Source organism: Prionailurus viverrinus, chromosome F2, assembly GCF_022837055.1.
Source record: "Prionailurus viverrinus isolate Anna chromosome F2, UM_Priviv_1.0, whole genome shotgun sequence".
NCBI classification, from domain to species: Eukaryota; Metazoa; Chordata; class Mammalia; order Carnivora; family Felidae; genus Prionailurus; species Prionailurus viverrinus.
In genome coordinates, this window is record NC_062578.1 from 54778688 (window position 1) to 54792610 (window position 13923).

General features: G+C 37.6%; 1 protein-coding gene across 3 annotated transcripts in view; it reads left to right on the plus strand.

Annotated features, from left to right (window-relative positions):
* The window catches only part of PKHD1L1 (PKHD1 like 1), a 158937-nt gene that overhangs the window by 79886 nt on the left and 65128 nt on the right, over positions 1-13923 (plus strand). For all 3 annotated transcript variants that reach the window (XM_047842216.1, XM_047842218.1, XM_047842217.1), the window contains exons 43-50: positions 68-224; positions 1895-1974; positions 2418-2547; positions 3861-3990; positions 7220-7461; positions 8514-8650; positions 10688-11717; positions 13256-13447. In XM_047842216.1, the coding sequence (XP_047698172.1) occupies positions 68-224; positions 1895-1974; positions 2418-2547; positions 3861-3990; positions 7220-7461; positions 8514-8650; positions 10688-11717; positions 13256-13447 (2098 nt within the window). The remainder of the gene's footprint in view (positions 1-67; positions 225-1894; positions 1975-2417; positions 2548-3860; positions 3991-7219; positions 7462-8513; positions 8651-10687; positions 11718-13255; positions 13448-13923) is intronic.

Genomic DNA, 13923 nt, shown 5'->3' on the forward strand with positions numbered 1-13923 from the left:
TTGAGAAGTTGAATGAATCATTCTGATAAAACGTCTGTATTTAAAAGCTTCTCATATTTTATTACAGGATGTTGCTGACTTCCTGTATGTCGATGCCTGGTCTTCCAACTTCTCATGGGGAGGAAAATCTCCCCCCGAGGAAGGGTCTCTAGTTGTTATTACAAAAGGACAGACAATTTTGCTGGATCAAAATACACCTATTCTGAAAATGTTGCTTATTCAGGGTAAATTTCTGAAAACCTGCTTATTAGATTCTGTCTATGGAATATTTCTGTGAATAAAATTTAGTTAAAACTCATGATTATGATTATTTATAGTGGTATGATGTTTTTAATGCAGTATGGAATACTGTGTTCTTTAAATTGAACATTATAATCCATTTGTGGTATGCTGTTATTTAGTGTGTTGTAACCGTAATCTTTTGATGAAATGGAATGGAAAATATCAGAGTGTCTTGCCTTCTTATGGGTAAGCACCTTCTAAAGTTAAATGTTGTTTTGCGAAACAAACAAATGTGCATGTGCCTATGCCTCTCCGCGTGTGGTGAATCACAACAGTAAAAGGTATTTCCCATTCAGAAAAGGACTGGTATAGTGGCCCCCAGGGGTTATAAAATCAGAGAGATTTGCTAAATTCTATACTAAATGACCACCCCAACTCCCATTGGGTGCCAGGTTGTGACTCTCACCTTTGTCTTTCAAACTACTTTCATTGTACTTGGGCTTCTCTCTGCTTCTTGATATTCCATTAGTACAGAGGAGGAAATAAGCAGAACTGTTACAACTGCATGTAAAAGCAACAATATTTGGTGAAAGTAAAATGTTTTGGGCTTTCAGGTATCAACTTTGCCATAATGACTTTAGCTGCTCAAAAACTTTTGTGTTTTTGTTTTAACTTCCAGTATAATAGTGTGTTTCAAGTATTTGAAGTTATTAACTCTTGCACCTTTGGACAAGTAAAGTTTTACTGTTGACAAATTTACATCAGTCTCATAAAAATATATCTCAGCACATTCTTTAATAATGCTAATCAGGCTACAGGTGTTGCTGGTGCAAATTAGTGGATAGGAGTTCAGAGCTAATGTCAGCATTGTCATGATTTCTATAAAAAGTGCTTTTCTTTCATTTTTAGTTTAATTTAATTTAACTTTTTCTTTTCTTTTCTTTTCTTTTCTTTTCTTTCCTTTTCGTTTCTTTTCTTTTTTAGAGAAAGAGAACACAAGCAGAAGAGAGGGGCAGAGGGAGAGAGAAGGAGAATCTTAAGCAGAATACATGCTCAGCATGGAGCCCAGTGCAGGGCTCAATCCCATGACCCTGGGTTCATGACCTGAGCTGAAATCAAGAGCTGGGCGCTCGACTGACTGAGCCACCCATGTACCCCTAATTTTAATTGTTTTTGGCCTTAATTTATATTTTGAAGACTTGTGTTTATAGAACATGTAGCTGCACTATTTAAAAGCATAGAAAATAACAGTGGTCAAAGGAAAATAATCTGTCTAGGGATTTAATTTTCCATCAACTCTTGGGTCTTGTCTGAATTTTTGTATTTTATATTGCTAAAGAGCTGAAGTTAAAGTGGCATGCATAGTGATAGCAGATAAGAATAAGAAATTAGGGCTGGCTCAGTCCGTTCAGTGTCTGACTTTGGCTCCGGTCATGATGTCACGGTTTGTGAGTTTGAGCCCTGCATTGGGCTCTCTGCTATCAGCACAGAGCCTGCTTCCTCTGCTCCTTCTCTCTCTGTCCCTGCCCCACTCACGCACATGCCCGCTCTTTCTCTCAAAAATAAATAAACATTAAAAAAAGAATAAGAAATTAAAATTATATGTGTAATTTGATAAATAGCTTTTAATAATAATTTCCTTTGTTATATTTCAAAATTGTATGGTTCACAGGTGGAACTCTAATATTTGATGAAGCTGACATTGAACTCCAGGCAGAAAATATTCTAATTACAGATGGAGGCATTCTTCAGGTATATGAGAGAACCTGATATGGAATCCTTGCTAACCTCTCTCCATCTCTTTGTAAAATACCACTTGTAAAATGGATGGTTAATTATAACAAGCCCTTACAAGTTTATCTTTATGTAGGTCTCCATTACTAGTCTAAAATCCTCTTTTTGGGAAAATGTCTTCCAGAGTGTTCTTGTGCTTTTAATGGGAAGAGAATAGCATACTATCATAGAGCCAAATTTTAAATAGAACAGAAAAAAAAATAATAGCTCTGAAATGTGGCTAAAGTCAATCAGTATACTTTCCAAAGATCTAACTAGAAAATGTAAGGTTTATCTTCTGGAAGAAAGATACTAACAACCGAGCAATCAATTTCTCAAAAGAAAGGGTTACTTTTTAAGTGGTTAAAACTGTGGATATTGACTTTTAACTTTCCGAATGATGCTTGTGAAATCTCTTGCAGATTGGGACAGAAGCATCCCCGTTTCAACATAGGGCGGTCATTACCTTGCATGGGCACCTGCGATCTCCTGAGCTCCCAGTATATGGCACCAAAACTCTGGCCGTGCGAGAGGGAATCCTGGATCTGCATGGTAGGGCAGCCAAAAGGGCTCAGGGAATTGGTCCAAGAGATACTAGCCAGGAAACGAGGGATAACCCTCCTGACAACTCTCTAAAGGAAAACTTGCCAAGCTTCTCCTGTCTTTACATGTCCCCTCTTTGTTCCTCTTTATCTCTGCCCTCCCCTTATCCAGGGCAGGTCAGCCCTTCCTACTACCAAGACTCACAACCCAAGTCACTCCTGGGGACACCGTTCTGGATCTTCTCTACACCGTTCTGCTTCTTTGTATGTGTTCCCACAACACCGTTTGCCTATTTCAGCACCTACCAGAGTACATAGTGATTATTACTGCTTTCATTTGTCTATATACAAAGGCATTAAGTCTGGAAGCAGAAGATTGTAACTTCTAATGTTTGTATTTTAAAATGGGCTCTTTCTAAAATATAAGTTTATTGTTGTACTTCTATATGACTATATTCTGGAAAATTATCAGCAAATAAAAATGATTATGATCATGTTTGAGGTATCAGGCTTACTTATTTAAAGGAAGCATGGTGTGAATCCTTTTTATGTTAAAGTCTTCTATATTGCAATAATCTGTTTCTTTCATAAATTTAGAATGTATAAACACAATCCCTATTATGATAATAACTGTCACCCTGCATTGTGCTAAATAAATATCCTAATGTAATTTTCAGAAGTTTACACATTTCATTTGTCTCTAGATTATCAATATAAGCAATTTACATCAACAATGGCAAAGGTAATAGGCCTCTGCCTGTTTTAACAATAGTATCAAATCACATTTATATTGTGTTTTTATAAAGATGATTGTTTTAAATGGAGTATATCATTGCCGAAGGATGATTTTTAGTTTTATAGACCCACACATGTTATCATAACGTAACTGTTACTTTTATAAAGCAAGCATTCTAAATATTTCTTTTTCTTTTTTGAGAAAGGTATAAAATGCCAAGGTAAAATGAACCTTTCCAAAGTTGGTTCAATCCAGGCAAATATGAAAAATACATAAAGCCCTCACTATGCAAGAAAACACGTCTTTAGACATAGTCAGTCTGGGGGCACCTGGGTGCCTCAGTTGGTTGAGCATCTGACTTCAACTCAGGTCATGATCTCATGGTCCGTGAGTTCAAGCCCCATGTCAGGCTCTGTGCTGACAGCTCAGAGCCTGGAACCTGCTTTGGATTCTGTGCCTCCCTCTCTCTCTGCCCCTCCCCTGCTTGCGCTTTGTGAATCTTTCTCTCTCTCTCTCTCAAAAATAAATAAACACTGATTTAAAAATTAAAAAAAAAAAGAAAGACTCAGTTTGTCTGTTGGCTCCAGGTCTGCCTGTTTCTGTGATCTGGACTCGTCTGGCTCATACAGCAAAGGCGGGGGAAAGGACTTTGATTTTACAAGAAGCAGTAACTTGGAAACCAGGCGATAAGATTGTAATCGCAAGCACAGGTCACAGGTATGATGTCTTCTGGGCATGATAACTTTGATTTAGAATAGAGATTTTTTTTAACTCTGCAAAAGAGGGATGATCCAGAAGGTCTACAACTATTTGATTTAAATTTGAAACCTCTAATAAAGAAATATAAATAGCCAAGTACGTATTTGCTAAATGTTAACATCAGGTTGAACACCACTGTGTTGTTTTAATTGGTTAATTTCTAATAGGAAAAAGTATAAATTTGAACCTATAAAATGTATACTAATGAAATATTTTAGTTGTTTTTCACAGATAGATTCCCATGTAAGATTTTACTTGAAAAAAGCATTCTGCTATTAAGTCATTTAAAACCTCTGACTTAGAGCTTTAGTTAAATACATTAATGAATGCAAAAATGTAAACGAGCTGCTTTATTTGGGGTCACCAGAGAACACGGTGTCAGGCTGCTGGGGAACTCTTTCATATCTTACAGTCTTAGCAGTGGTTCCCATGGAGCAAGGTTGTTAGTAATGATTGAAACAAAGAGAAGAAATTATTACAGATTGAGTGATGATTAACACGACCTTTTACATGTCTGACATTTTACAATTGAAACGGCCTATGACCCTGAATTTCTGCTTAATTATATATATTAGCAAATGAGAAATAAAAAGAATAAAAATAATACAGCTACACCAAGAATATTGGTGGGGAAAGGGAGCAGGAAGAGCTTTATTTTTGCTTTATTGTTCAAATTATGGGTAATAGCAAAATTGGGTATGGTCGTGCTTATCAGGTAACAAGTAGTAATTTATGGTAAGAAACGGCTAAATTATGTTAAGGTCGTGACTCAATTTAGAATTAAAATTCAAGATGGCATTTTGATTTTGCCATTTTCCAAGTTAAAAATAGACTTGCAGATGTTAGGAAGAGTTAAGTATATACTTAGCTTTATAAGTGCCCTTTTTTTTCCTGCCTTTGGGAGAAATTTTAATTACATAATGGCAAAATAAAAAGCAGCAAAATGAGAGGGCTTCCGAGTAGAATAGAAGGTTCTTGTTTATAGCTTTTCTGTGTGAAATAACAGGGTAAATTTAGAATTTAGCTTAGAGATATTTAATTTTAAGGAACAAGAATTAAGAAGTTTCCCACCAAACTGAACTCATTGTTTACTATTTCATTCATACGTTGTATTTAAGAATTTGTAAAAGCAAGTGGTTGAGAAAACTACTAAAATTAGTCAGCCTGGACCCATTTCCCAGCAATACCACTTGCCAGGTCTGCAGCCATAGTATTTCATCTCTGTACTCCAGGAAAACTAGAATGCTAATAGTGTCTATGTCAGAGTTATTGTAAGAATTAAATGAGTTAGTATGTGTAGGCACTCAGAGTGAAACTGGCTCAAAGTAAGTGCTGTATAAATGTTAGATATTATTACAAAGGCATAAAAATTGTGTTCAGGTGCACATAACGTATTAAAATGCTTTGTAGAACCTTCTTTTCTAAAGAAATCTGTGTATCATCTGAATCCAAGAGAATTTGGGAGAGGCCATCCTAAATCCCTTTTCTATATCGCCTAAGGGATCTTACGCTCTTGGTATACCCTTAGCTCAAGCATCATTAATCCTCACCTCCCCATGGCTTCCTTTGCCCACAGTTCCTTCTCTGAGTCTTTTGTACTTTGGCTTTCTCCAGCCACTCACTGTCTTGAAAAATAACTTTATTCTCTTATCTTTTCTAGCTGCTTTCATTTTGCTTAAAAAAATGATTAATTTGCTTAAATATTATGCCCATTTTTTTCATTGCATTTTTGTTATCCATTTTTTCCCCTTAAGCCCTTACATTCTAGTTTTGATCTTCACAAAAACTTTCCCAGTGACTTTCTGACTATCAGTATCTGTCATTTCCTGCACATCACCAAGTTCTTTGGGTCCTGCCCTTGAAATGTCTCTTCCATCAGCTTTCCCTGCCCTTAGTTTAATTTAGACTCTGTCCCTCACACCTGGAATATTACATCACCTTCCGATGTGGGCTCCACTCCTCTATTTTCCTCCCCTCACTAATTTGTTCTGCATTAATTTGTTAAATCAATCAAACACTGTTCCTGAGTTGTGACAAGCACTGCACTAAGTGCTCAGCACACAAAATGACTTAACCTCTGGGTGCCTTACCTGCAGGAGCAGCCAGGTAGTGGAAAGGACGAAGAAGCAGATAGGAGAGCCACAGCAGACATGATGGGCCTGCAGTGTGGCAATGGTGGGCACTGACAGGGCATGAGATAGAGTGTGTTGGGAATCCAGAAGAAGGGCTGGGAAAGTTGAGAGAGGTGTCTTTTTACCCAGTTTGCATGTGACGTTGTCATTTGAACTAGTATTTAAAATAGGAAAAAGATTTGCCAAGGGAGAGATGAGTCAAAAGGGAAGGTCAGGAAGACACAGAAATAACTCCCCTAACCCTACCTCTGTTGAAAACATCAGTCACACACTTTGGTAGATAATATACAATCAGGCATGGGCACACACGTCTCTGTAAAGTCAGGGGTACTTTCTACTTGGCATCCTTCACTCTGTGCCTAGAAAACCAGCTAGACACTCAATAAATGTTTGCTGAATGACTGAATACATGAGTGAGTATATTATAGAATCGAGAGGTCCTTTCGCTGTGGCTGGAATTGGAGGTGTTTTGAAGAAGTGGTAGAAATAAGGCTTCATATACTTCCCCTCAGTCTTGTCTTTTCCCTACTCAGAAACTTCCAATGGCTTATCAACCTCAGCACTGTTGACACGTTGGGCCTGACAAGTCTTTCTTGTGTGGGGCAGCCCCTTGTGTTATAGGATGTTTAGAAATATCCATAGCCACTCCCCACTAAATGCCAGTCGGACCCCCATTTGTGACAGCCGAAAATGTGACAGGCATTGCCAAATGTCTCATGGGCAGATATAATCATTCGCAGTGGAGGACCACTGAGTGTGATCTTCAAAGTTTTAAGTGAATGGCTTATGTGAATACTTTATAGGAATTAGTCCAGTTCTCTCTAAACAACTGCAGCACTGGGAACATATTTATTTAATTGAAATGCATTTGTAAAATTTGCTCACTCTAAGAAAGAGTTAAACACCATTTTCGAATTCCTCTTCAGAATATTGTAAGACATTTAAAAATTTCCTAGTTTATAGATGGAGTGTTCAGAGAGCATTAAAAAATGCACTGAAACAAGATTATGTTGATTTAGATTAATCTGGAAAGGTTTTTGTTGAAATTTTTACAGACATGGTCAACGAGAGAATGAAAAACGCACCATTGCATCCGTATCTGCTGATGGCACAAGCGTAGTGCTCACTGACCCGCTGAATTACACACACTTAGGAATCACTGTCACACTCCCTGATGGAACTCTGTTTGAAGCAAGAGCAGAAGTTGGAATTCTCACAAGGAATATTTTAATAAGAGGATCTGATACTATGGAGTGGAATCACAAAATTCCAGCATGTCCTGATGGATTTGACACTGGTAATTTTAGCAACCTGAGTATGTCAGCTTGCAAATTGTTTCCAGACATTGTAAAAGTGCTCCCTGGGAGAAAAATCACCCCCAGTTAAAAACTGCTGTTAAAGAGCATACTAGGTTATGCTCTAGTACTAAATAAACCTCAAATGGCATTTCTCTTTAAAATGAGAAAGGTTTATTTCTCACTCACGCTGCACGTGTCCAATATGCTCATTGTTATGATTCTAGGATATAGGCTGATGGAGACTCCACCTCAACATAGGCCTCTGTGATCTCTGGGACAAGGAAATGGGATGGCCAGGGAGTCAAGCAATAGCAGTTAATCACTTTGGTCCTGAAGAGATGTGTCTCATCCACTCAAGTGTCATTAGACAAGAAATGATTCCATAGCTTACCACAGTTCTTATATGTGTACCTGTGTGTGTATGTGTGTATATATAGACAGAGAGATGATAGATAGATGCTTTTATGTAATAAAAATACCATTACAATATGATGTATAGTTAAATATTAAGAAATATGGTTTAAAGATAGACTTCAGTGGGTTATATTAGAAAAGGCTCTCTGGATTTAGTGTCAAATAACCTACATTCTGATTCCAGTTCATGAAACCTAATATCATCCTGTTTAAAATAAGAATATTTCCTGTTCTGCCCACTTACTGTAGTTACAGGAATTAAGTGGCAATATGCATATTCTAGTGCTATACAAACATAGGATTTGCATTATGTTAATCTCCAAATATTGGGGCAAAGCTTCAGAGATAGTAAGAAAAAATATCTTTATTAGTATTAATTTAACCAGTCAAATATTTATTTAGTATCTTTGAAAAATGCTGTAATAGGTACCTTAGGGAATGCAAAGGTGAACGAGATAAGGTACTTACCTTTCTTACTCTCTAGAGGAGGAAATGATGTGAATGCAAATAATTATATCCCAGGATGAGATTAAAATTATGTATGAATAAAAAGGTATAATTAGGTATGGGGGATCTATATAATTAGAGGATTTTGCCATGGTTTTTCTTTATGATATCTTAAAAAATATTTTTCAAGGTGAATTTGCTACACAGACATGCTTCCAGGGAAAGTTTGGAGAAGAAATAGGAAGTGACCAGTTTGGAGGCTGCATTATGTTTCATGCTCCTGTCCCTGGTGCTAGCATGGTAACTGGAAGAATAGAATACGTAGAGGTAAGACGCATTGTTAGTAAATCACAGTGGTTTGCCAAAAGTTATCCATGGCAGTGACTAAGCACTGAACTCCTGCTGTTGACCAGATGCTGCTTATGATCTGGTAGAGGAGACAGAGAAGTAAACAGACAATTTTGATACACCCAATTATTCACCCATTTAATCATGCCAAAATTTTGTTTCTTTTTCTCACACCCCACATAAAATTCGTCAGCAAGTTCTACCCACACAGCCTACAAAATATAATGACCTGCATCCACTCTCCCTCCACTACTGCCACCCAGTCCCTCACCCAAGCCACCGTCCCCTCTCACCTGGACTACTATGATTCCCTCCTAACTGATCACCGTGCTTCCACCCTTTCTCCAATAGAATCTCCATGCCACAGCCAAATAAACTTTTTAAAGTATAAATCAGATCTTGCTGCACCCTGTTCCAATGGCTTTATGTTACACCTAAAACAAAAAGCCCAAGTCCTTCCCATAGGACCCACACGATCTGTCCCCCAGCTGGCCTCTGACTTTATCTCCTGTGACTCTACCCAGGCTCATGCCATGCTAGCTGCATGGGCCTCCTTGTCAAGCACATTTCTGTCTCAGGTTCTTTGCATTTTCTCTTCTTTTTGCTTGGAATGCTCCTCCAGCAAATGCTTGTATGGCTCACATTCATTTCGGTCAGGTGTCTTTCTCAAATGTCCTCCCTTAAGAGAGGCCTTTCCTTACTGTCTTTATTTGAAATAACTGCCCAAACCTGTTTTCCTTCATTTACTCATAGCTCCTGACATATATATATATATTTTCAATCTCTCTCCCTACAACATAAACTCAATTAGTTCAGAGATTTTGTGTTTCTGGTTTTCTACTGATTGTCCTGTAGCTGAAACTGTGCTTGGCATACAGCAGGTTCTCAACTGATTGTTAATGTAACCAGTTTGTGAAAAAATGAATAAATACGCAAGTTATCCCCAGGAGATTAGGAGCCCCTCTGTAACTTACTCATATTCAGTCTATATAATCAAAATTTAACACAGTTTTTATCAGATGTTCAGTAAAAGGGAGGAGGATAGGAAGGATGAAATGATGGAAGGAAGGGAGGGAGGGAGGGAGGGTGTGTGTGAGAGAGAGAGGAATAGTAAAATCCATAAATCTATTAAATTGGAGACACCCAGACTGCAAACAATGTATTGAGGGTGGTAGAGGCAACACCTGTATCTCCCTCTTTCTAGGATATGTTACACATATGTGACATCTGAGATATGGACTAAATAAGGTCAGGGTCAATCTGTGTATTGATTATTAGTAATAGTTTTTATTTTTAGATGAAAAATGAAAATAAATAGATGTCCTAATATTTTTTCTAACATTATGGGATCATATTACACCCGCACACTTACACACGCACTCCCACACACTGGTATCCTCTGTATTAAATTAATGGATTATAGACCTACTGAAAGAAAGCACAGCACAGTGGTTAATAAAAGCACCAACCTAGAATCAGACCACCTTTAATGGAGTTTAAATGGAGTTTTATGACCATGAACAAGATTATTAGCCATCGTAAACTTCATCTGTAAAGTGAAGTTGGTGACAAATGGCTACCTTGTAGGGCTGTGGTAAAGATTGACCATGCATATAGGACACAGCACAATATCTGGCAATCGGTAAACATTCAAGAAATATTTGTTATTATTATATAAGAATCAGAGTGAAGGAGAAAAATAAGTCTTTGAAAGGTTTTATATTGCCAAACATGAAAGTTTAGTAATAGATTGAGGTGAAAAACAAGATTCAGAGATGGCTTTTGTTCATTCATTCATTTGGTAACAAGTATGGGCTGTTATATATTGAATAAAACAATGTGGATTGAAGGTCACATAACAGGTTTGAAGGATAAACATGAATAATATGGCAGATATAAATGTATCGATAATAATTAATATAAAATTGGAGATTGTTATGAAACAAGAAAATATAAGCCAGGCAAATTATGAGTCTATGTGTATCACTAAATAGCTATGATTTCTGGGCTTGACAGATATTCCATGCTGGCCAGGCTTTCCGGTTGGGGCGATATCCAATTCATTGGCACCTGCTCGGAGATTTGCAATTTACATCTTATGTAAGAGGCTGTGCAATTCACCAGGCCTATAACAGAGCTGTTACTATCCATAACACACATCACCTGCTGGTTGAGTGGAATATTATATATGATATCAAGGGAGGAGCATTTTTTATAGAAGATGGTATTGAACATGGCAATATTTTGCAATATAACTTGGCAGTCTTTGTGCAACAAAGTACTAGTCTTTTGAATGATGATGTGACCCCAGCTGCATTTTGGGTAACCAACCCAAACAACACCATACGACACAATGCAGCTGCTGGAGGCACTCACTTTGGCTTTTGGTACCGAATGAACAACCATCCTGATGGGCCATCCTATGACCGAAACATTTGCCAGAAAAAAGTTCCTCTTGGAGAATTCTTTAACAACACTGTTCATTCTCAAGGCTGGTTTGGACTATGGATATTTGAAGAATATTTCCCCATGCAAACAGGATCTTGTACTTCTACAGTGCCAGTGCCTGCGATATTTAATTCACTTACTACTTGGAACTGTGAAAAAGGAGCTGAATGGGTCAATGGAGGAGCCCTTCAGTTCCATAACTTTGTGATGGTAAATAATTATGAGGCTGGAATCGAGACCAAGAGGATTCTGGCTCCTTATGTTGGGGGATGGGGTGAAACCAATGGAGCAGTGATTAAAAATGCCAAAATAGTTGGGCATCTTGATGAACTGGGAATGGGGTCTGCATTTTGCACAAGGAAAGGCCTGGTTCTCCCATTTAGTGAAGGCTTGACTGTATCTTCTGTACACTTTATGAACTTTGACCGTCCCAACTGTGCAGCTTTGGGAGTGACATCCATCACTGGAGTTTGTAATGAAAAATGTGGAGGTTGGAGTGCAAAATTTGTTGATATCCAGTATTTTCACACACCAAACAAGGCTGGCTTTCGATGGGAACATGAAGTGGTACTGATTGATGTTGATGGTTCACTTACAGGTAATGTTATATTCTCATCTGGTAATATACATTGGAAATGTTTATGTTTACACAGAGAGTTGAACTGTCAAAGCAGACTCACATGAATCACAGATCTTACCCAGCATCAAACTTTGGCAATGATTTAAGGATATAGGTCAGCACTAGGCACAGATGAGACACTCTTTTTGTGGAAGAAGCCCAAATTGTCAGGTGTGGCCTTTAAAAATATCCTTTATCCTTTTTTTTTTTCTCTTGCATTTACACTTTGGTTTGGATTAACAGCAAATTTTGAGGAATATTTATGGGAACTTTGACCACAAAGGGAAATTTTTTGCTTATTCATTTTATATTCAGTTAATTATACAGATAAGAAACTGTTTACATGATTACCCAAATTCTCTAAGCTAATCATGCCCCATCAATGTATATATTCCAGGTTTGTTTACATAAGCAATGTAAGCAAACTAGAAATATCCTGCTAAAATACTGTAAAAGAAAGGAATAAGTTACAGGGCTACTGTTAACTCTTTCCTTTTTTTTTAAATTTTTTAACATTTATTTATTTTTGAGAGAGAGAGACAGAGTGTGAACAGGGGAGGGGCAGAGAGAGAGGGAGACACAGAATTCGAAGCAGGCTCCAGGCTCCGAGCTGTCAGCACAGAGCAGGATGTGGGGCTCAAACTCACAAACCGTAAGATCGTGACCTGAGCCAAAGTCAGACACTTAACCGACTGAACCACCCAGGCTCCCCAGTCCTTTTCTTACCACTCTAAATTCTGAATTTGAAATTAGTTCAAAGAATATGTTAACTGTAGTACAAAATTCAACATAGAGTATGCCACATTTTCTGTAAATATTCATAATTTCTACAGTTTAGTATCTGTACACATTTTAATGATATATTTGTCTAAATAAGATCACAAGGATTATGTGTGGGATTCTGCATAATTCTTTAAGAGATCATTGACAAGTAAATCTACAGATATTAACAATTTACTTTTGAAAGACTTTGTAAGATGGAAAAAGATTCATCTCAATATTCAAATAGACTGAGTTCTCAACTATAGTTGTTGACTTTTGACTGTTCTAATTGTGGCTTTTAGAGGGAGAACATTTGGGTTATTCTCATTTATAAAAATTTGTATAACCTTTATTAGTATCTAATTCATTCAGCTTGGGTATTTAATGGTAGTTGGCAGTCCATTGGTTAAGAGTACAGGCTCTATGGTCAGACTTCCTGGATTTGAATCCTTCTGTGTATCCTTGAGTAAGTTACTTATCCTGTTTCCCATCCTTATTTGGCTCTCATGTATTCTTCAGATCCTGTGTTTCATCTACATCTACAATAATCTCCCTAACCAAAGAATCCACTGCAAAGCTTCCATATGAGGTCCTATTCCCCCATGCCAAAAAAATAAATTACCAGGACTTTTAGATTTTGTTACTGGTACTATGGGTCACAGTAGCTATATGTTGTAGACAGTTTGGGGTTTTGTTGGTTTTTTTTAGTTTTCTAACATGATACAGGAAACATGCTGTTTATGTCCATCTCCTAGGTCACAGAGGACACACTGTCATTCCATACAGCTCATTGCTGGACCCTTCCCACTGCACACAAGAAGCCGAGTGGAGCATTGGGTTCCCTGGGGCTGTCTGTGACGCCTCAGTCAGCTTCCACCGTTTGGCATTCAACAAGCCTTCTCCAGTATCTCTGCTTGAAAAGGATGTGGTTCTCTCAGACTCTTTTGGTAAGTGGAATACAATCGTTTAAACTAGTAACTTAAATATTTTTCTATTTTCATCATCATCTTTTTGAGTTGTCACTTGCTATTTGGAACATGGAAAAATTATAATATTTTTATTAGTCATTATCAGGCAGGAAACAAATAACACACCCAAAATGGGCATGTGGAATAAATGCATGGACCAGCATGATGTTCTGCTGCTCAAGGAACCTCCAGATAATATTACTACAGAGAGTAGGAAAGTTGACATAGTCCTTGGAGCAAGACAGTAAAAATACACTGTTGTCCCTGCTAGTGAAGGCAGAGCCTTTTGATTATATTTGTTGATTGAAATGGGTTGGAGGGGCATTTGCTAGGTCAATAGCTGTACACCAGGTGCCCGGGATTATTGGTTCACCGATTTGTTTTAGTAATGATATCATACCTAGAATATCAGATGAGCTTGACATCATTACCTGACTAGTTTGAATTAATTTGCT